Source organism: Mustela erminea, chromosome 3 (assembly GCF_009829155.1).
Source record: "Mustela erminea isolate mMusErm1 chromosome 3, mMusErm1.Pri, whole genome shotgun sequence".
In the NCBI taxonomy this organism is placed as follows: Eukaryota; Metazoa; Chordata; class Mammalia; order Carnivora; family Mustelidae; genus Mustela; species Mustela erminea.
This window is the reverse complement of record NC_045616.1, coordinates 12,894,873-12,917,406: the sequence shown is the minus strand read 5'-3', so window position 1 is coordinate 12,917,406 and position 22,534 is coordinate 12,894,873. Positions and strand designations below refer to the sequence as shown.

General features: G+C 50.7%; 1 protein-coding gene across 4 annotated transcripts; it reads left to right on the top strand.

Moving 5' to 3' along the window:
- The first annotated feature begins 5,034 nt into the window (after nt 1-5,034).
- LOC116585876 (class I histocompatibility antigen, Gogo-B*0201 alpha chain-like) lies at nt 5,035-19,296 on the top strand. 4 transcript variants are annotated; one of them, XM_032335228.1, is made up of 10 exons: nt 5,036-5,345; nt 5,891-6,007; nt 8,289-8,396; nt 14,410-14,670; nt 15,641-15,916; nt 16,847-17,038; nt 17,788-18,063; nt 18,177-18,281; nt 18,630-18,662; nt 18,904-19,296. In XM_032335228.1, exons 1-10 carry the CDS (start codon nt 5,297-5,299, stop codon nt 18,960-18,962), a joined length of 1,476 nt encoding a protein of 491 aa, XP_032191119.1. In that variant the 5' UTR covers nt 5,036-5,296; the 3' UTR covers nt 18,963-19,296. The 4 variants fall into 4 exon arrangements, with proteins under 4 accessions (XP_032191120.1, XP_032191119.1, XP_032191121.1 ...); XM_032335229.1 differs by lacking the exon at nt 18,630-18,662 and having other exon boundaries at nt 5,035-5,345; XM_032335230.1 differs by lacking the exon at nt 5,891-6,007 and having other exon boundaries at nt 5,037-5,345.
- Nucleotides 19,297-22,534: the final 3,238 nt, after the last annotated feature.

The window sequence follows — 22,534 nt, the reverse complement described above, 5'->3', positions numbered from 1 at the left end:
AGCCTCTGGAGGTAAGATCTCAAGACCCCTTGAGATCCTATCTGTCTGTTTGTCTGTCTTGTCTGTCTGTCTGTCTGCGGAGCTCCAGGGTAGTAAAGCCCACCGGGGAGAAGCTGGACGCAGCATAGCTCCCAGGGCTGGAGTGGATGCGGGGATGCCTCATCCCTCAGGGGGGGTTGCCAGGTGGGTACGGACCCTCCCAGGCAATCCAGGAACCAAGAAAATCCTCAACATTGGGTGCATCTAGGGGACCAGGTAAATCCCCACCAGAGAGTGCATCTAGGGGACCAAGAAAATCCCCACCAACGAGTGTGTCAAGGGGACCACAACCGTTGGGTTTACGGATGCACATAGGGAACTGAGAAAATTCCCTGCTGAGTCAATGGATGCTCATAGGGAACCAAGAAAATTCCCTACAGCGGCGGGTTACGTTTTTAAGCTGGGATTACATCTTGCACATCTTTGGCTTTAACATCTGGTCGAAGAAGGGCTGCTGCGCCTGTCTTTGTCTTGTCTTCTTGTTGCTTGTTGTGTTGTTTGTTGTGTTGCTTGTTGTGTTTAAAGAAATGGGGCAAGCAGAGAGTGAGGGAACTCTTTCATCTCTCCATTCCTCCTAATAGGTGTGGGGCTTCTCCCTTACTCATTTCTTGTGTTAATGGCTGGCTATAACTGGAGCCAACTGGGGTTGGTCTAACTCGAGACAGAGACTTTAAGGAATATTCCCAAGCAGCTGCTGAAACTTCCTTTGTTTCGGGAAAGTTCCTTGCCCTCTCTGGCCCTATGTGGACTGCCTAGCCCCCTCCCCCTTGCTGGCGGGAAAGCATGATGTCTGCTCCTCTGTTGGAGTTGATAAGCTCTAAAACTGGGAATCTTTTCTCTGCCTCCTGGCAGCACTTTGTTTCCTCTGTTTCCCCCTTCTCCTGTTTCTGCACCAACGTGCGTCCAGCCTGCCTGACTAGCCTCTAGATCATGCACCATGGCTCCTTCTCTCTTCACTGTCAAGGAGCAAGAAGAGCAGCCCCTGGACCTAACACCCCCCACTCCAAATCCTCCCACCCATGTCTCGGGTAAATATTCAAAGTGGAGTGGGCCCAGGTGGAACGTAAATCAGTATTTGAACTAAGTTAAGTTTGTTGGTTTAACTAAGATATACATGTCTTTTAAGTTATCAGCAGTAAACGTAAAACTTCAGAGTTTACTTAAGATCAAATAAGCTCATTATTTCTGTTAAAATCTGTTGAAATCTATTAGCAAAGAAATGACTAAACTGATGGTTAATTGTCTCAAAGTTTAGTGGGTAATTGCTAAAGTAGCTTTCAAAGTTGTTGGTAACCTGAAACTTTAAAGTTTTGGTTGGATGACAAATGGTTTTAAATTATGGACATCTAGGTCTTAACTAAACAGGATAAAATGCTAAGTCATTAATTACTGGATGTAGGTTTGTGCTTTTGAAATCTGTTGGTAAACATGTTTTGCACTTAACTGATTCATAAATTTACCATCTGAAGAATTCTGTTGTAACAGTTCACAATTGGTTAATAACTGACTAGAGGTTAAGGTATTTCTTTTTTTTTTAATTAAATTTATTTATTTTCAGCATAACAGTATTCATTATTTTTTCACCACACCCAGTGCTCCATGCAATCCATGCCCTCTGGTACCCCAACCTCCCACCCCCCCCACCACTTGAAACCCCTCAGATTGTTTTTCAGAGTCCATAGTCTCTCATGATTCACCTCCCCTTCCAATTTACCCCAACTCCCTTCTCCTCTCTAACTCCCCATGTCCTCCATGCTATTTGTTATGCTCCACAAATAAGTGAAACCATATGATAATTGACTCTCTCTGCTTGACTTATTTCACTCAGCATAATCTCTTCCAGTCCCGTCCATGTTGCTACAAAAGTTGGGTATTCATCCTTTCTGATGGAGGCATAATACTCCATAGTGTATATGGACCACATCTTCCTTATCCATTCGTCTGTTGAAGGACATCTTGGTTCCTTCCACAGTTTGGCGACCATGGCCATTGCTGCTATAAACATTGGGATACAGATGGCCCTTCTTTTCACTACATCTGTATCTTTGGGGTAAATACCCAGTAGTGCAATTTCAGGGTCATAGGGAACTCTATTTTTAATTTCTTGAGGAATCTCCACACTGTTCTCCAAAGTGGCTGCACCAACTTACATTCCCACCAACAGTGTAAGAGGGTTCCCCTTTCTCCACATCCCATCTAACACATGTTGTTTCCTGTCTTGCTAATTTTGGCCATTCTAACTGATGTAAGGTGATATCTCAATGTGGTTTTAATTTGAATCTCCCTGATGGCTAGTGATGATGAACATTTTTTCATGTGTCTGATAGCCATTTGTATGTCTTCATTGGAGAAGTGTCTGTTCATATCTTCTGCCCATTTTTAAGGTGTTTCTAAGAGTACAAAATGCTTAGTGTAACTAAGACTGATGGAAATAAGGGAAACAACTTTGTGAAAAAGTAGAGGATATGTAAGAAATATTTAAGGAATGGAAATGCATTTTATTGAAGATAAAAGAAGGTAATTTTTTCCTAAATGAGATGGTTGTTTGGAAGGAAATGGCTTGGGATAAAACCTGAATGCAAAGGAAAGTTGTAAAAGATTTGTGAAGGGAAATCTTCAGAAAAGGAATTTTAGGTATGGTCAGGACAGACTAAGAAAAAAGGGAGAAAAAGACCAGATGCTTGGGCACCTGGGTGGCTCAGTGGGTTAAGCCGCTGCCTTCGGTTCAGGTCATGTTCTCAGGGTCCTGGGATGGAGGCCGCATCCGGCTCTCTGCTCAGCAGGGAGCCTGCTTCCTCCTCTCTCTCTGCCTGCCTCTCTGCCTGCTTGTGATCTCTCTCTGTCAAATAAATAAAATCTTAAAAAAAAAAAAAAAAAACAGATGCCTGATACTGTTTAAATAAGAAAGAAAGAAAAACAGCCTCCAAGGAGATTTAGCACTATCCTGACCTGACGCCACATAGATTATACTTCCAAGTGAAAGGGCCATTTGGCCTTGAGAGATTAAGGAAGCAGCCCAACCTTGAGGGCCTGTTACCATCCTCCATTGCCTGTAACCATAGAAACCCACTCTAATCTGTAAAGAGTGAAAGGGGAGACTGATCACCTCCCATTAGCCAGGGATACCCAAAAAGGGAGGGTGTCCAACCTGTTTGAATCTGAAGAGTGCCTGACTGTGTGAATGTGTCTATATGACTCCACCGCTTTGGCTACGGAGTCTGAGTGGGCTGTACCCTGAGTCTCGTGGGGTGTCATATGGCATAACGGTTATCTACTCCAGGGAGTAGCCTGGTCTGGGGTTTATATGGACAGACCTTAGCTAAGATGCTCCTAAGTTCCTGCAAGGGACGTGAGCAGGACAGCATTGGAAAGATCCTCCTTCCTTTGTCTGCGACATCATTCACGATGGGAGGGAAACCCAGAAAACTCATATTTTAAGACTGCATGCTTAAAAATAAAAAAGGAAAAGACACTGGTATAGAAAAGCTGGTTTTCTCTCTGTTTAAAAGGGCAAAGTTTTCTTCGGTTAATTGAAATGTAAAGGGTTTTCTCTTTGCCTGCCCAGAAAACCTAGTTTCTATGTTTTGTTTTATCAGGTGTTTAACATCCCTAATTATATTTAGGCATATGTTTTTAAAACTTTCTAAGGTTTTAGCAATTGTTGACAAGATTTAAACCAATAATAAACCTTGGGTTACATTTGGGTAAATGCTGTAACTATTCTAGAGATTCTATGCATTTCCTAAAGTTTTAATGTTTTGATAAGGTCATCACCTGGTAATTTAGCCATATCTATTCTGAGTTTTTGTCATTTGTAATTGTTTTAATTCTCTTGTAAGATGAATTCTGCCTTAAAGGAAATTCATATGGGAGACTTTCAGGACAAATACAGGTCTTTGATATATTAAAATCCTGGAATGGAAACGGATAAGAATTTCCGGAAGTAAAAGCTGCATTCGGACTAAACCAGAATTAGCAACATGGAAAGTAATATGGGACTAAATGAACTAAAAGATTATAGTGTTGTATTGGTTATTTTAAACATTGCTGGTTCTCTAATGTTTGTTCTTCCAGACCAAGAAAACTTTTTTCCTTAAGATATCTGTGACTTGCAGAAATGGAAAAATATTTATTTGCAAACGAATCAAGGCATTCAACTTTTCTCTCTATCTAAACCCTCTGAAACCAAAAGGGCTCAGTAAGTATTCTTTCTTCCATGGCAATCAGTCATTTGCATAAGTTCAATAAGAATCTGTTCTCTTTGCAACAGGACACCATTGGAAACATGGGTTATTTTACCAAGGCTTTGACTGGGATGTCATATTTGAAAAGACTCAGATATGACCAGACAGTTTAAAGGAACTAAGGTTGACTTTATGAAACCTGGAGCTATAAAGCCCTTTGGAACTGTTGGCCTCTCAGCTCCGCCTTTGGAACTGTTGGCCTGATACCTTGCTTACAGAGTTCCCAGCAGCCTCACCAGGTGAGTAAAGAATGTCACTCCTTGGTAGGTGCAGAGCCTCAGAAGAATTCGCCCAAGTCGACTGGTATTGGCGTGAAATAAAGCTTTGCTTGACCTTCGCTTTGTATCAGTCTCGTCCTTTTGTCTGCGGACCCTTTCAGTAACAGAAACCCCCCAGGTGAAAACTATTATCCAAAACATGAGGGTTCCTGGTGAGAATTCAGGGGTCTGTAATCCTGGATGGAAAAATAACCTTTATTTTCTCCAACCTTTAGCAGAGATTGAGCCGTTCTTCCCACCGTGAACGGGGGTAGCAAAGCTCGGCAGTATTAGCAAGACCTGCGCTTCCCTCCCCAGTGGAAACCACAGGTGTTTCCGAATCTCATGATGCTTGTTGCAGACGCCTTCGGGACAGAGCAGGCCAGAGCTGAGGGGAGCCTGAGCCAAGCCTAGCGGGGCGGGGCAGAGCGGAACCGGAGCCCGGCGGAGCTAAGAAGGGCGGGGCGAAGCAGCCCAATCGCTGTCGGAGCTGAGCCTGGGCCGAGCAGAGCGGGGCGGGGCAGAGCGGAGCGAGGACCCAGCGGGTCGGCTGAGGTCGCGCCAGCGCTCCATTACGGACCCGCGCCCCATTACGGACCCCTGCGCTAGCTCTCCGGGTTTAGCGCCAGCACACCCCACCCAGCACAGCTGAGGACCGACTCCGGGGAAATCGACGCCCGGGGGCTGCTCGCCAGGCTGGCTGACCCGGGCTCGCGGGTCCTCGGGGGCGCGCGCGCCTGGACGCCGCCGCGGACGATGCTGCTGCTCCTGCAGCTGTGGCGTCTAATAACGGAGAGCGCGGCAGGTGATGGGGCGGAGAGGCGGGGGCCCTGTGGCAGAACCCCAGGGGACGCCCGGCAGCGCGTGGTTGGGGCGATCGGAGGCCATTCCTGGTTTGGAGAGCGGGGCGGGTGAGAGCCGACCCAGGCCCGCAGGTGGCGTGGAGCCCTGGGTTAGAGCCCCCGTTTGGGGCTTCCCACTGTGGCACCCGTGTCTGGCTTAGAGCCCTGCGGGAAGCCGGCGGGACGCGGAGGGCTGGCGGTGACGCCGGCCAGGACGCGGCCGGTGTCGTAGCTTCTTGGGGGTCCCCGTGGGAACCCCCGTTGGACGCCGCTCGGTTCCTGGGGCTGGGCGCTCCTGGGAGGCCCTGGGTATGGGGGCAGGAATCAGAGAAGCAGGCACGTCCCCTTGCCAGCTAGCTCGGGCAGGCTCCCGCCCTTCACGGTGGGTGTCCCTGGAGGCTTGACGAGGCGGTCTCGGGTTACCAGGGCGTCCCCTGAGGGGGGGGGGGCGGGAACAGGTGCAAGGAGGGTTTCTCTGACCTGGCCCGGAATTTCCATTCTTTCCCAGTTTTAATTCTTCTGACATTGCTACCCGAGCCTGACCTCATCCTGGATTTCCCCACGGCTGCCCTGGGGCCTCGCCCTCCTGCCACACAGATGTTGGAACGCTTATCAGCACAGATGGGGAAGTGTCCACTATCACAGTAATACCAAGAGGGGGTCACCCTCAGGCCCAACTCTTTGAAGTGCTTCACATACAAGAAGCCATTTCAACTCACAAAGCAGTCCTTAATTTAATATTTACAAGTTTAAACTAGGGCCCAGGGAGGACGCTTCTGGCAGGATCTAAAGTCGGAGTTCTGAGCCTTTTTTATGGCTTGGACCCGGTCTCAGAATGTTTTTAATGCATAAAATGAAATACATGGTGGTGGTGGGGGGGGTGCCTGAGTTGTTAAGTTGTTTAAGCTTGGGAGTCTTGATGTCCATTCTTGATTTCCGCTCAGGTCATGATCTCAGGGTCCTGAGATGGAGCACCCATAAGACTCCCCAGGAGTGTAAGGTGCAGCCCGCTTCAGATTCTCACTCTCCGACTCTCTCTGCCCCTTCCCTGCTAGCGTGCTGTCTAAATAAACAAACATGAATAAGTAAATAGAAATATATAGGCTTACAAAGGAATCTAATTATGTTTCTATAAAGCTATTAAAAAATTTTAATATAGTAGTTAATAGAATTTAACTAGAAATATAAATGTGTGAGGTGTAGTATGTGTGCTACTAAGTTAACACCTTAAGTTATAGCCCCAAATAGCAACAATTCCCAGAACTGGGAACCAGTGAGAGCAGAGCATATGTCCAGGTGTCTGCAACAACTGTCATGTGATTCAGAAGCACCTGTGGCTTCTGTCCAAATCCAAAGCACGGGTCCTGCTAATCCCGCACAGCTTTGTTGCCTTCACCATAGGAGAAAGGCTAAGTTTCAGCCAGAGGTTAGTGAAAGTCAAGAGGTTCTTTATTCCTTCCAAGCTGAGGCTCCTGAAGTCAACAGGACGGACACACAGGAGGATTCAGCCCTCAGCGACCCATGGAAAACATTTGAAAGAGAATCACCTTGGATGTCTGGAAAGATTGAGGGAGAGTTCAGTCCTTGGAACAGGACCCCAGGGGCATGGGCCACTGTGTCTCTGGGCCAAGACTGTGTTGGTTTTCAGGTTCACACAGTCCCCCCAACTCTCCCTGGGTGTAATATAGGGGCATATAGGCGATTCCAATATTGTGTGGCAGAGATGGTCATGGGTGTTTGCACATAGGCCCTGTCATCTTATGGAGGGATTGACCAGGGCTGACCTAAGGAGTCGGGACCCCAAGCCGAGGAGGAGGAGGGAAGAGATAACCCCAGGGTGTACTAAACCGTAGGAGAGAGATGGCACATGGAGGGGAGGTAGCCAGAAGAAGGCCCCCTCACAACATTCCTGGGTGCCCGGCTTTCACTTCCAAAGCTAGGGATGAGGAAGTGGCTTTCATGGAGCAGGTATCATGAGTGCTGCAGCAGGGAAGTTTGAAGTGGCTCAACCTTTAGAATCACCCAGAGGGCTTATTGAACTACAGAAAGCTGGACCCCCCCCCCCCCCACCCTCAGCCAGAGTTTCGGATTCAGTAGGGCCAGGTTGGGTCCTGCAAATTTGCATTTCTAGCAAGTTCCCACGTGGCACTGAGGCAGGTGGTCCTGTAACCACACTAGATTGATTAGCCTAGAATGTTCTTCCCTCCTTACCCAGCCCCACAGCTGTTGAGGTCCCCTCTAGGTTTCAGCTTAGAAGGCCCCTGACCCCAGCACCCTCCCACCCCAAGGTATTCTGGTGCCTGGGACTTCCTGCGCCATGGCACTTATCAGCTCTGCTCAGCTTATTGGACCTACTTGTTTGTTGTGTCCTCCTTGTCAGACCTGAGCTTTTTCAGGCCCATGATGGTCTTGGTTTATCTCTGTCCTCACATCCACCCCCCACCTAGCTCAGTGCCTGGCTTGTAATAGGTGCTCACCAGCTGTTCGCCACATGGGTAATGCTAGGACACAGCTGAGCAAGTGGACAGAGCTGGGCAGGACCAAGCAGAACGTCCAGGAGGGGCAGGAATAGCTGGGTGGGGAACCTTTGGCAGGGGTAGGGGCAACTCAGCCCTGCCTTCCAGGTAGGCGCCATCAGGGCCTACCTCACAGGAATACAGTAAAAAATGCCACAAATCAGTATTTCTAAAGCTCTGGCACCAAGACCCAGAACTCAGCCCTGTTGGTTTTACACCTCCATGCTGAAGAAGCTCCTAGTCAATCCTGAGACAAGGCTTCCCTGTCCCTCTTCCCTTCCAGCGTGCCTCTCTTCATCATTTCATACCATCTCTCTAAGCAGAGACAAGGATGTGTAACATATTTATGCCTTGAGAATCATACTTCCCTTTTCCATTTCCCCCTTGCAGAGAGCCCCTGGGGGTTGCCTGTGGTGGCCGATGGCCCAGCTTCCTTAGCGAAGATGGTGATGGCAGAACTAGCCAACCTGAAGTTAGAAAACAAACCATGGCCTGGAGGTAAGGGACTGCCCACCTGCTGACAAGGGGGCAAGATGGCAGAGGCCAGGGGCCCCCAGCGATGCAGGAGGGCACCTCCACATCTGGGAATCTGGTAGGCTGTCTTTGCCCTGGTGGGGGACAGAGAGGCCAGACCCTCTGGAGGGTGCCCCAGGGGGCTTCTTCACTCCAGCTCTCTTTTTCCCATCCCCACCTCTCCTTTCCAGATAGGAAAGGATGAAGGCTAAGCACATGATGTCTGCAGAGCCCTTTCTCCCTGCCTGTACTTCTTCTTTTTTTTTTTTTTTTTTTAAAGATTTTTATTTATTTGTCAGAGAGAGAGAGGGAGAGAGAGCGAGCACAGGCAGACAGAATAGCAGGGCAGGCAGAGGCAGAGGGAGAAGCAGGCTCCCTGCCAAGCAAGGAGCCCGATGTGGGACTCAATCCCAGGATGCCAGGATCATGACCTGAGCCGAAGGCAGCTGCTCAACCAACTGAGCCACCCAGGCGTCCCCCTGCCTGTACTTCTTTATATTTATTAGCTCACTGAACACTCCAGCACTGTGGAACAGGTCAAGTAATTGCCCTCACCTACAGATGAGGAAATCAAAGCCTGGAGCTGTGGAACAGAGCCACACAGCTAGAGAGTGGCAATGCCACGTGGGTTGTAGGAAAGGGGTGGGGCACCTCCCTCCCCCACCAGTCAGAGAAAGAGGGAAGCTGTGTGAAAGAGGGCAGCACTGCCCCTTTCTTGTGGGGCTGGCGAACTGTCTCAGTGACCAGGACTCAGCAGTGACGGAAGAAGTGGGGGAGGGCTGATAACATGGGGCCTGAGGCAGCGACGGGCATGTCACAGCATGTCACAGCATAAGCAGATTCCTCTGGACACCTGCCATGTGGCCCCCACTTCCTCCTGCTGTGGTCTTACTGTGGCCGGCACTAACCCCAGGCTAGTAGGGGTGCTCCCCCCGAAAACTACAGAGGTAGCCTAATGATTCCTCAACTGCTTTTGCCGCACTCAGGGCTGGAGCACCAGGCATGAGGGTCTGTCTTGGATCCAGTTAGCTAGGAGGAATCTAGTTCCAGCTCATACTGTCCTCCCGGAGCAAAAAGACAGGTATGGGCAGCCTGGGAGCACCTCCCACCCAGAGAGCAGGCCAGGCTCCCAGGACCGTCTAGTAGGCAGAGTAGACAGCAGTGGGATTTTCAGGGAAGAAGGAATGGGTAGCCCCCGATAGGGTCTGTGGAAGGCAATAGCTGCAAGCCAGCTGAATGAGGGGCCACAATCATGAACTTGTCCTTGAATTGTCCCCTGACTCCTGGTATGGGCCCCAGATGCCAGGGTGTGGACCATGGGTGAAGTAGTCCAAGGCAGAGCAGATGCCAGAAACCAGAACCTCCCCGGCAGGGAGAGGTAGGCCAGAGGCTGTATCCAGGCCATTCCAGGAACAATCTGGACAAGCCTAGGAAGGATTTGGGAGTCAACCCATTCTTTCCCCGCTGCTGCTAACATCTATAGCTCCTGAGTCACACCACCATTTTATTTTTCTCCCATGTCACTGCAAAAGCCTCGGAATATCAGAAGAATACTGCTGCCCCCAGGACCTTTCCACTAGCTTTCCCTTCTGCAGACCCAGAAAGCTCTCTTCTAGACCTTTACATGGCTCCTTCAGGTCTTTATTCAGGAGTCTCCTTGGGGGTGGAGGGGGGCTTCCCTGTCCATTCTATCTAAAATTTTAAACCCACCCCTAACACGTTGCATGTCTCTGCTTTATTTATTTTTTTTCTTTTTGGTCTCCTCAGAGCTTACTGCTGGCCAGTCTGTCATACATTTTATTCATTTATCTTGCTTATCCTGCTTTCATGGGAGCTTCCTAAGAGCATGCACTTGGGGCCATTGTGCTTTCCCAGCATCCCCAGGGCTTCTGAGAGGGCCAGATAAACAGCAGGTGCTCAGAAGGTACTTGCTGAGTGGGGCAAAAGGGAGGACCCTGCCTGGCCATATGGGCAAGGCTGGGCAGAGCTGAGCCCATTGAAACCATGTCCAGGGAGGTGTCTGTGGAGGGCAAAGAGTGGGGAGATGTCGTGGGGAGAGGGCTGCTTGTGTGTGCCCCTACACAGTGTCAGCCCTTCGTGGGTTCACTAAAGGGCAGATGCGGCCCAGGGGGCATCGTGAGAACCTGGGTATGCCGTCTGGCCCTGCTTTTTGCTACTTGGCAGGCGACTTTGCATCTTTGGGGCTCAGTTTCCCTATTAGTCATAGATTGGCACAGCAGTACCTGCCCGATAAAATCGTTATGAGGGTTAATGGAGCAAAAATTTTGTAAAGTGCTTGGGACAGGGACCAGTACCTACGTGCTTTAGAACTATTTTGTAACTTTACAAAATAATACATGGGTAGACATCCTCTCATTTTTAACCAGAAGTCACTGGCTGTTAAAGCAAGTTAATAGTCATAAATAGTCACATGATCTAGCAAGGAAATTGTGTATCTGTCCCAGAAGAACAACCAGATGTATGTTGCTCCCTTCCCTGCAGGCCTGAACTTGGCTCACTTGTCCTTTCCCAACTCCTCACACTGAGGGAAGAGCATATCAGCACCTCTGTGGCCTCTTTGCTTCAGTAGTGGGGACCCAGGGTCCCTGCACCCTCTCTCAGCATCCACCAGGTCCCCATCTTGGAGGCAGCTTGAAAACTGGCACAGCTCTCAGAGGACGTCCTTCTTCCCAGATTATGCATCCTTCTCTCTGTTCCAGGGTAGCAGGACTTCCAGGGTGCCTAGGTTTGAACTGTCCACCAAACTCAAAAGACACATCAGACATTGGTCTCATATTATGTGTATTTGTTTTCTATAGCTGCTATAACAAGGGTACCACAACTTTGTAGCTTAAGGACAACACACATTTATTTTCATAGAGTTATGGAAGTCAAAAGTCCAAAATGGGCTTCTCTGGGCTGAGACTAAGGTGCCATGGGACAGCTCCCTACAGAGGCTCTAGGAAAGAACCCATTTCTTTGCCTTTTCCAGCTTCTAGAGCTGCATTCCTTGGCTCATTGCACCTTCCTGCCTCTTTCTCTGTTCCGTTCTCACATCCCCTTCTGTGGTAGTCACAGAGTGTCCTTCTGTCCCCTTTCATAAGGAAACATTCAGGGCCAGCCTAGACAATCCAGGATAATCTCTGCATCTTAGGATCCTTAATTTAATCACATCTACAGAATCCCTGTTACCGTGTAAGGTAACATTCATAGGTTCCAGGGATGTCTTAGGGGTCCAGAATTCAGCCTACCACACCGTGTGGCCTTAGCTAAGGAGGAGAGAGGACAGAAAGTACAGTGTGCATGCTTCCCCATCACCCAGAAGGCAACTACCCAAAGACACAGTCTCTTTGCCCCACACTCAGGACAGGCAGCTACTGCAGATTGGAGCCAAGGACCAGGTGGGTCACCTTAGCATACAGAAGCCATAGTCTCTGTTCCTAGCAAAGCCTGTGTCCCTGCTCATAGCTCCCAGTCCAGGAAACCCCACTAATCGTAACTCGGTGGTTTGTAAAGAAACAGCACCCTGAGAGTCCGTCATTTCCCAGGAGGCCTACACCAGCCCAGGCCTAATGTCAGCCCTTCACTCCCTTTCAACGTTGATCCCTCTTGCCTCACATGAAAAGTTTCACCAGTGCAAGAAGAGAGCTCCTCATCCTCTTCCTAAGCTTAGGAAAAAAATGGGCTCTGGGGAGAGAATCCAGGCTTCTCTTATCTAGTGCATGGCTTTGGTACTGTACTCACCCTCCCCTGGGTCTCAGTTCCTTCCTCTGTGAAATGGGGCCAATCACACCAACGTCTTAGGTTCATAATAAGGATCAACTGCGATAGTGAATGAAAGAAAAGCAGTTAGACTGGTGCAGGACATAGAGCAGTCACTCTCCAAAAGTGACAGCTGTGATCATCATCATCCTTGCCTTTCATGCTCTTGGGTTTTTTTCCCTCTCAATAAAGGCAGGCAGTACCCACTGTGTGCCAAGCATGATGTTCTCCCCAAGACCCATGGAAATAGTGGTGACACAGTTAGATGTATTGCCTGCCCCCTTGGAACCCACAGTTTCACAGGGAATGCAGAGGCTGCACTGAGGGTTGGCAGGTGGAAGCAGTAGGGCTTCCTGGAGGAAGGGGCACCTGAACTGCAAGCTGAGGGATGAGAGGCATTGGCCAAGAGAAGAGAAGGAGCATGGCTGGGACAGAAGGAACAGCAGGTACAAAGGGCCAGGGCCGAGTTTGCTGTGGCTTCAACGGAGCTTAAAGAGAGCTATGAGGGAGGAGATGTACTTGACTCCTCCTTTCACATTTGAATGTTCAAATATTGAGCATCTTTTATGTGCCAGAAGCTGTTCTAGGCTGGGAAAGAAGGATCCTTAGAGGAACCTCTGCCCCTGGGCAACTGACATTACAGGGAAGAGACTATTAACAAGAGAAACAGGTAGGGATGCTGGGGTGGTTCAGCGTCTGTCTTTGGCTCAGGTCATGATCCCAGGGTCCTGGGATTGAATCCTGTATCGGGCTCCATGCTCAGTGAGGAGTCTGCTTCTCCCTCTGCCTGCCGCTCCCCCTGCTTGTGCTCTGTTTCTCTCTCTGGCAAATAAATAAATAAAATCGGCAAAAAAAGAGAGAAAAACCAAGTCAAGTGTACATCTTCTATGTGGTGGTAATGCTCCACAGAAAGTGGAGTGGGCAAGGAAGGCTTCACTGAGAAAAGTAGCATTTGAGCAAAACCTTTTTATTTTATTTATTTATTTGAGAGTGAGTGAGCACAAGCAGAGTGAGGGGCAGAAGCACACTCCCCGATGAGCAGGGAACCGGACATGGGGCTCAATCCCAAGACTCCTGGACTCTGGAATCAATACCTGCACTGAAGCTAAGACAGTTAACCAACTGAGCCACCAAAGGGTCCTGAGCAAAACCTTCCTTAATGAAGTAAGAGAGGGGCGCCTGGGTGGCTCAGTTGGTTAAGCATCTGCCTTTGGCTTGGGTCATGATCCTGGGATTGAGCCTCATGGCAAGCTCCCTGCTCAGCAGAGGACCTGCTTCTCCCTCTTCTCTGCCTGCTGCTCTACCTGTGCTATCTCCCTGTCAAATAAGTAAATAAATAAAGTCTTAAAAAAAAAAAAAATGAAGTAAGGGAGGGGCCCCTGGGTGGCTCAGTTGGTAAGCATCAGACTCTTGATCTCAGTCCAGGTCTTGATCTCAGGGTCATGAGTTCAAACTCAATATTGCGGTGCACAGTTTAAAAAAAAAGAAAAAGAAGATGTGAGCTATGGGTGAGTCTCTGGGAGTGAGCCCCTGAGAAAGGTGGGGTAAGGTTTTTAAAGATACAGCATTTGTTTTTATAGCTTGAGTCAGGGTGAGCTGCTAAATCTCATCTCCAGCACTAAGGTGAATGGATAAGCTGGTGCTTCTAGAGATGGTGGAGAACAAACCTTGAGGTTGCATTTGGACTTAAAGAGATGACTGGCAGTGTCTCCTGTGGGAACAGGAGGGAGTGGGGAATGCAGTCAAGATGCCACCAACTTGGCATCAGTGGTTCAAGCTAGGAATAGTGGTCTCACTTTATCAGGTAGCTCTGGAGAATGAATAAATCCACAGAAATTAAGCTGCCAAACAACCAGGTTTTTTTTTTTTATCATACCTTTGAAACTGTGAGATGGGAAACCAGATAATCACACTTACAGAGAAGAGTGTGAAGTCAGTAAGTAAGTAAAGAGTAAGTAAGCCCTGAGTGAAGGCGGAGGGGCAGAAAACTTCCACAAGCCTAAAGTCCGCAAGACTTACCACATGAACGCTGGCCTCGATGTTTGACTGAATGATTGATTCTTTATTTAAACTATTTGGCTACCCTTACTTTTTAACCGAAATCCCCAGTTCTTGCTCTTACTGATGGCAAATACCCTGGTTAGGTTTGCATGGCCACCCCCACCAGTCACATAGGCCTGCAGTGTGGCACACTCATGGCAGGGCACATGAGTCTGACTGTCTTATGTCTTCACAGGGACACACTCTCTCCACTACCACTACCTGGCCTTGTCAGAGCCAGGCCCGGACCTTCCCCAGTTTCTGGCTGTAGGCTACGTGGACGACCAGCCCTTCATCCATTATGACAGTCGTGTGGACAGGGCCAAGCCCCAGGCCCCGTGGATGGCAACTGTGGATGCCCAGTACTGGGAGACAGAGACTCAGAAGCAGAGGGCCTGGGCAAAGGTGCAGCAGGTGGAGACGTGGACCGTGATGGGCTACCACAACCAGAGCACTGGTGCGTCAGAGGCTCCCGCTGCCCCACCCCTTTCCTGCACACTCTTCAAGCTGACCCTCTGGGCAGCTATGCCTTTCCATTAGTGGATAGAGGCCGCCCCCCTGAGCCCATAAGAGGATTCAAGGCATGGCCCTGATGCATAACTCTATCCCCACAGCGAAGCGGGGCCTCCCGGGGCTTCAGAATCTGTTGTGGCTCCAGCAGCCAGCCCATGTGGTCAGCACAGTAAGCTTGTGCCCCACAATGCCTCCCCTTCAGCTACCTGGGGTTCCAGACTCCTGCAGACTGACAGAGGTTTCCCTCCCTCACACCCACTGCCAGGCTCTCAGACACCACCTCTGCCATGCAGGGTGGGAAGCCACATGAACTTGAAGCAGGCAGACAGCTCAGGGTGGGAGAGAGAACCTAGCTGAGGACCCTGCTCTACCCAGTGCACGGGAGGAATTTAGGAGCGGTTCCCTCGGGCCACCCCCTCCTCTCAGCAGGGACAAGCTCCCATCCCCTGCTGGCTGCTGCCAGTGCTGCCCTCCTCCCATGCCTGGAAACCCAGTCTTAGGTATAAAAACCAGAGACTGGGAAGAGCTACACAGTAGCCCAGAGGCCCGAGGATAAGCACCCCAGCCACTTTGCTAGCAGCTAGCCTCACATCTGAACATGTCTTTCACATATCTGAATTTGGGGTGTGACCCAGTCTTACCATGAGTATTTCTTGAGGATCTCTTCCAACCATAAAGAACTGAGTTCTTCTGATGGCTCTAGCTATGAACCCAAGGATTCTCCTGTAAGAGGCCCAAGAGGCCGCTCAGCCCTGGCTGCTCATGACAGTTCCCAGGGGAGCCTTCTTTTTTAAACACCGCCACCCTGCCCCTCACCATTCAGAGGCACCCTCAGGCGCTGGGCTTCTCTCTGGCTCTCACGGATCCAACCCCATAGCGCAAGCAAATGGCAGCCTTCTCGCCCACATATGCAGGCATGCACAGTACCCAGCGGATGTTCGGCTGTGAGATCCGGGAGGATGGCCACACCCACAGCTTCTGGCAGTTCAGCTTCGATGGGCAGGACCACCTGTCACTGGACCTGGAGACTCTGAACTGGGTGTCGGCCAAACCTGCAGCCATGCGGACCAAGAGCTGGTGGGAGACAGAGCGCTGCTACGCTGAGTACGACAAGGCCTACCTGGAAGGCCTCTGCCTTGTTTCCCTGCGCAGGTACCTGGAGCTGGGTGGCCAGAGCCTCACCCGGAAAGGTGAGGTGCAGTCTGTCGTTGCAGGGCCCACACTCCTGTGCTTGAGAGTCTGGGGGTGGAGGTGAGGAGGCAGATTGTGTTCCCCTGTCTCAGCTAAGCCCACTGAGCCCCAGAAAGAAGGCTGACTAGCCGAGGGCTTCCTCATGTAGAGCAGAACTCGATCTCGGGCCCTCATTCCAGACGAGGTGAACCACACTGTGGTCTTGGTAAGTGAGGCCTTCACTCTAGGCCTCATGTTAATCACCCATTGAGTGAGTATGTTAAATTAGGCGATTCATAAAGCCCTCCAGGGGCTTAACGTCCTGCTTTTCTCCTTCAGAAATGGACCTCAGGTCCCAGGGGATAGCATTCCTGGACTACTGGGGACTGCCAGGGAAGCTGAGGCCCTTTGCCCCTCTGCCCCCACACACCCTTCATGCTAAACATGCTCCTCAGATCCTAGGTGTGTCCTGTACTTCTCCTGACTCCATCCATCAGGGCTGGCGGGACGGACTGGGATGAACACTAGGGAAGGTGGGTGCTTGGGGGTGCTGTGGCAGAGGCCTCATCGGCTGCTGGTGGGTGGGGCTGGTCAGAGCATCAGCACACCATGGATGTCTGGTGACTGAGCAGCACCATGTGAATCAGCTGAGGCAACAGGAAGGATGGTCCTTGAAGGGAAGGCAGGGCAAATAACATCAAGAGAAGATGTGATTATGAGAGCAGAGTGTGGTGGGTCCCAGCTCAGGCATTGGACCCTAGCATCCAGAGCCACATTGTGACCCTGGGCGAGTCACTTGCCCTTTCTGTGCCTCAGTGTCCTTGTCAGTATTACAGGGATGGTGACAATAGCCTTGTCTCCCGGAAGCACCATACTGGTGTCTTACATGACTGTTGAGCGCTCCAGCGCTCAGGGGATATCATCTACCTGTCACCTGTTGGACCAGGCAGAAATCTCCACAGACACAGAACCAAACAGGATGTGGAGAGAGAGAGTTAAGGAATCGGCTCACGTGACCATGGAGGATTGGGAGTTCCGAGATCTGCAGCTGGCAAGCCAGAGACCCAGGAGAGCCAGTGTTTCAGTTTCAGTCCATAGACAGGAAAAGACTGATGTCCCAGCTGCAGGAGATCAGGCAGGAGGTTAGACTTTCTGTCCTGTTTGGATCCTCATGTGATTGGAAGGGGCCTCACTCACACTGGGGAGAACAGTCTGCTGTACTGTATCTACCAATTCAAATGGGCATCTCACCCAGAATAAGGATTGACCAAATGCTGAGGCACTGTGTGGCCCAGTAAATTTGACACATAAAATGAACCATCACACCTGCACAGTGTCGTTTGGAACAACGCTGAGAGAAAAAAACAAAAATTCAGGAATCCCCTTCAGGCCCTGAGAGCATGGGGGAGTGTGGACAGGAGACAGGCTGGGCTTTAATTCTGGGCTGACTCTGGAGCTACACTCACAACCACTTCCTTCCAAAGTGAGGGAAGGACCATCCTTGCCTTCATTCAGCCTCTTGTTAGGCACCTACCATGTGAAGGAGTAATGGGGATGCATGTAGTCTCTGAGAAAACCATAGGGTTTCTGTGAGAAGAAGGGGGTTATCAACATAGGACCCAACAGCCCCACCCAGAACCTTCCCGGAGGTTGGGGGCAGGAAGTCACGTCCTCACTAAGGAATTCCCAGGATTGTGCCCCTTTGGGATGGCTGGCAGTAGGTCATCCCTTCCTCCAATACTGGTTGAATGCCTCCCCTGGGGAGAGACCTGGTCTCCAACTCCTTCCTGTCCTCCACCCTGGATGATGCCAGAGGAGCCTAGGATCAAACATGAGGAGTGGGCAGAGAGCAGCCTCTCACCAGCCTTTCTCTCTCAACCTCTCTCTGCAGAGCCGCCCACGGTGCAGGTGACAAGACACACAGCTCAGGATGGCGGCATCACACTGAAATGCTGGGCCCGGGGCTTCTACCCACGGGACATCTCATTGAGCTGGTGGCTGGGTGAGGAGGAGCTGGTGCTAGAGACTGAGTATGTGGAGACACGCCCCAGTGGAGATGGCACCTACCAGACGTGGGCAGCTGTGCAGGTGCCAGCCAGGATGGAGGACCGGTACACTTGCCATGTGCAACACTCTGGCCTGAACCACACATTCACTGTGACCTGGGGTGAGGAGCTGAACCTGGTGGAGGGGATGTGGAGGAGCAGGGAAGGGTGCCAGGGTCCCTAGAGATAGCCCCATGGTCTGAGGCTGTTGACCCCTCTTCTCTGCCTTCCTCAGAAGCACCCCCTCATCAGTGGATAACCAGTGCTGTGGTTATCCCCATGTTGATCTTTCTCTTGCTGACGGCTGGAGTGCTGATCTTCATCAAGCAGTACTCTCAAGGTAGGTAGGAAGAAAAAAGGGTGGAAGAAAAAAAGGTACCCTCACAGCTGGCCAAGCCCTGTAGGGAGAAAGGCTCTTCACCCATCCTTACAGCAGAACGATTCCCTCTTGGGGAGCAGCAACTACAATTGAGCTGTTGTCCCCCGTCTGTGGAAAAGCCCAAGTACTCCCACCCCATTGCCATCCATCATCCTTGAGGACCCTGCGGATCCTGCAGCCAGGGAAAACCACTAGGCCTGACCTTGGAAGGGCCCTAGAGGGGGAGAAGGAATGGAAGGCAGGGAATGAGGACCGCCTCTGCCTACCACACACCTGATCACTGGTTTTGTGTTCTTTTTCTCCCCACAGCCAGGAATCAGGAATCTTGCAAACGAGCCCCAGGTGATTGTGGGATGGGGAGGGGGAGAGAGGAAGTCCCAGGTGCTCCCAAGCATGGCTACAATGCCTGAGAACCAAAGATGGAGGAAGGGTGGTGGGTGAGAGTTTTCTGTCTCCAGCACGGCCTCATCCCTTGCTCCCTCCCGCTGTCCAGGAGCCAGGTGGAGGGGACAGGGAGCCACCGCTGGCTTTGGGGGAGGGCTGGGGAGCAAGCCAGGTCACCTCCCCACTTCTTCCCCTGCAGGTGGAGAGGACCCTCCAGTGAGCCCAGTGAGAATGGAGGCTGCTCAGCTACTCTGTTGACACATGTTCACCGTCAGGTCAAGGAGGTGTTTTGTGGGGTGTGTGGGGGCCTCCAGGGCACTAGCTGGCTGGCCGCAGTGACCCCACTGTGAAGGGCCCACCCCATCCCAAAATGGAGCCCTCCATGGCTCCATCAGCCTCACTCCAAGCAGTTTGTGCCACTAAGATCACTTTCTTCATCTTCCTGAAGTCCTTTTCCAAGTCTGTCTCCTGTCCGAGGAGGGCAGGAGTAATTCCTTGGATGGGCTCTCACTGGACGGTTAGCAAGCAGAATGCTTTCCTTTTTTTTTTTTTTTTTGTATTGTTTTGTTTTTAAAGATTTTATTTATTTATTTGACAGACAGACATCACAAGTAGGCAGAGAGGCAGGCAGGGAGACGGGGACGCAGGCTCCCTGCGGAGCAGAGAGCCTGATGCGGGGCTTGATCTCAGGACCCCGAGATCACGACCCGAGCCCAAGGCAGAGGCTCAACCCACTGAGCCACCCAGGTGCCCTAGAATGCTTTCCTGTTAAGTGTAAATCCCGCTTGAGCCTCTTGGGCTCTCTCTGAGTTGGGCAATGTGATTCTCACCGCCACTCCCCAGCATGAAAACTGAGGCTCTGGGCAGTTAGGGAAGAAGCAGAACACTGGTCCAGGAGTTAAGGGAGCAGCATCTTGACCCCACCTGCGGGCATCTGGATGCAATGGCCAAATGCCTGCCTCTCTGTGAAGTGTGTTCTTGCGTGAATGTGTATTTTCTTTTGTAAAGGTGATTAAAGTGTTAGGGTCTGTAAGGATGTGTGGTTCTGGGAGCGTGAGGGGGAGGGGGTTCATGATGTACGTGCAGGTGTGTAGGGATGAGGGTGTGTTGCGGGGGGTCTTTGTGTAGCTGAGGACAAGTGCAGAGGGACAGACAGCCCAGGGGCCTGTTAGCCAAGGGCAGCTGGAGGATCAGAAACAATATGGTTAGTATTTTCCATCCTGTCCTTTTGAATGGTTTGAAGTTTTACAATAAGGGACAGAGGCGCTCCACCTTGTCCCATGGAAATGCTTGTTGAGATTCTTGTTAAGGGTGTGGCTGGGGAAGGTCCAGCTCCACCTCTAATGTTCGGTGGAGCAGAAACCCCATGTCTTCTTTGTGAACAAGAATCTCCTGGGGAGCACACATTCTTGTTTATTCTATTCGGGAAGCAGTTCTGGTCTCGGCCACCTGATGTGCAGGGGGAGGGGATTCTAGAGCCACAGCACTGGGACCACTGCACTGTCATAAAGGACACAAGGTTGGGCCCCCTCCACCTCTCTGGAGGACCCCAAGGTATGACAGAAACTCCTCTGGGACTTCTGAAACCTTCATGTCTGCTGCCCTGGGAGGCCCCAGGCCCAAGGATATTGAAGATCTGTGATACTTAGAAAAGATCCATCTGCCCTGGTGGCCTGAAGGGCCTCAGCAGGGAACTCTGAACCACCCGAATGTACAGAAATTGTCTTACATGTCTGTCTGTCTGCCTGTCTCCGTGATGCCATCCATGCGTACAAAGCAGGGTTCTGAGCACTTCACAAGTGCTAAGCTGTGCAATCCTCATGGCACGCCTGTGAGGGAGAATTAATAAATCCATGCTACAGAAGAGGAAAGGGAAGCTCAGGGTCCTATGGCTGGTTCGTGCCAGAGCCAGGAGGGAAGCCTAGGAACTCTGGCAAGTCTGGGCACCTCACCATGGCACCGCCACAGTGCCATTCTGGAAATGGGCATGTTTAAGTCCAGCTCTGCAATCCCTTATCTGCAGTTCTGAAATCCAAAACCCGAAGAAGTTTCTTCCTCGGCATCCAGACCCAACATGCAGTGAAATGAGGCAATCTGTGGGCCAGTGTGGCCTTTTCATAGTTTTCTACGGATGCACTGATGTCTGATTACTGCGTGTCACGCCAGACAACCTCTGGAGATGTTATGTGAGGCTCAGCATCTGTGCCTTGGCACTTTCTAAAACCCAAGGAATTCTGAATTCTTAAATATATCTGGCCCGAGGGGTTTCAGATAAGGGCTTGTGGATCTGTATTAATAAGGTTTTGTGATAATAAAGGTTTTATTTTTACAGGTGTCTGACCGTATGGTAAAAAAAAAAAAAAAAAAATTGGGGTACAAAGTGGCCCCCACCTGTGGAAGGGCACACATGGTCTTTCCTGAAGCAGGATAAGGGCCCAGAGTATTGGTGGAGAAGCAGATGGTGGAGAGGCTGTTCCCCCCCTTTTCCTGAGTCCAACTAACCCTTCCTCTGCTAGAGTAGTTCACATCCCGGATAGAATCTGGTCTTCCTGCTGCCAAGGGCACCGCTATCCTGACCTTCAGGCAGTAACTGCTCTGAACTGGATTCTGAGATCTTGGAAACTGAGCTTCGCTTTGGCTTTACTTTGTTCCCTAATTCCCTTACAGCCTAGTTCAGTGTTTTGCCCATGGAACCATAAAATATATTCTAGAGGGGTGCCTGGGTGGCTCAGTGGGTTAAAGCCTCTGCCTTCGGCTCAGGTCATGATCCCAGGGTTCTGGGATCAAGCCCCTCGTTGGGCTCTCTGCTCTGCTTCTCTGCCTACTTGTGATCTCTCTCTCTCTCTCTCTCTCTCTGTCAAATAAATAAATAAAAATCTTAAAAAAAAAAATACATTCTAGACCTAAAGGGACCCTTACACATCTCTACAAGCCCCTGATAATTTGACACTCTCCCTCCCACATGCCGCACACCATCATGCCCCCTCCCTCGGCCTCTCATGTTAGAGTTCCTCTGGTCCAGGATGTCTGCTCTCTCTAGCGCGCATCTCTCTCCCCCTCTCTCTCCTACCTTCTACCCATACCCCAAGCATATATACTGGTTTCAGTTTGGTGCACCTGCAAAAATTGAGGCAAAGGAACACGATTCAGCCAGCACCCTCTGGCCAGGTAGGAGGTAAACCTGGGCATCCTGAGTCTAATTTCAAAGAGGGATGAACAGGCCCAGGAATTATGGCAGTCTGCCATAACCCAGGCCTTGCTCCCACCCCCATTTTTGCTTCTCTGCTTAGCAATGGCTGGTCAGTGATCTCAACCAAAGACAGGGGCCCTGGACCCAGCTGGATCAGCCCAGGTGCCTGCCTGCCTCCCTGGTTCTTTCCTCAACACTCCAAGGAGAGAAGCTTGTGAGAGGGCAGAAGGCAGGCACAGAGGAACTTCATCTTAGCCTTAAGTGTCTCCCTAGGTGCCCCCTCAATACTGACCACAGTCTTAGCAGTGGACAGAGGCAGAAGAGCAAGGTAGGAGGGCTCTGAGTGCCCTTGGAAGCACTAAAGGGGCCTATAAACCTGGCAGGTGCAGGACAGCAGCTTTGCAATCAACCAACCAACCAATCAATACATACATAAATGCAGATCTGCAGGAAAAGCAGCCTTTCCATCCATCAGAACATTACCTCCACTTGCTGCTCCTGGGAACTGCTTCCCTCTCTCAGCCCACACTGCGCTGACCTTGGCTCATGACATGGGATCTCCAGCTACAGACCATGCCCTTGCTCACAGAGGCCGGGACATCTCCCCTGTGGGAGGAATGCTACTAGCCTTCTAGTCCTC

Excerpts from the sequence above, each read along its gene's own strand:
- LOC116585876 (XM_032335228.1), top strand. The coding sequence starts at position 5,297 with ATGCTGCTGCTCCTGCAGCTGTGGCGTCTAATAACGGAGAGCGCGGCA. Across the intron at positions 6,008-8,288 it reads ACGCTTATCAGCACAGATGG|AGAGCCCCTGGGGGTTGCCT; the intron begins GGAAGTGTCCAC and ends TCCCCCTTGCAG. Across the intron at positions 18,282-18,629 it reads CATCAAGCAGTACTCTCAAG|CCAGGAATCAGGAATCTTGC; the intron begins GTAGGTAGGAAG and ends TTCTCCCCACAG.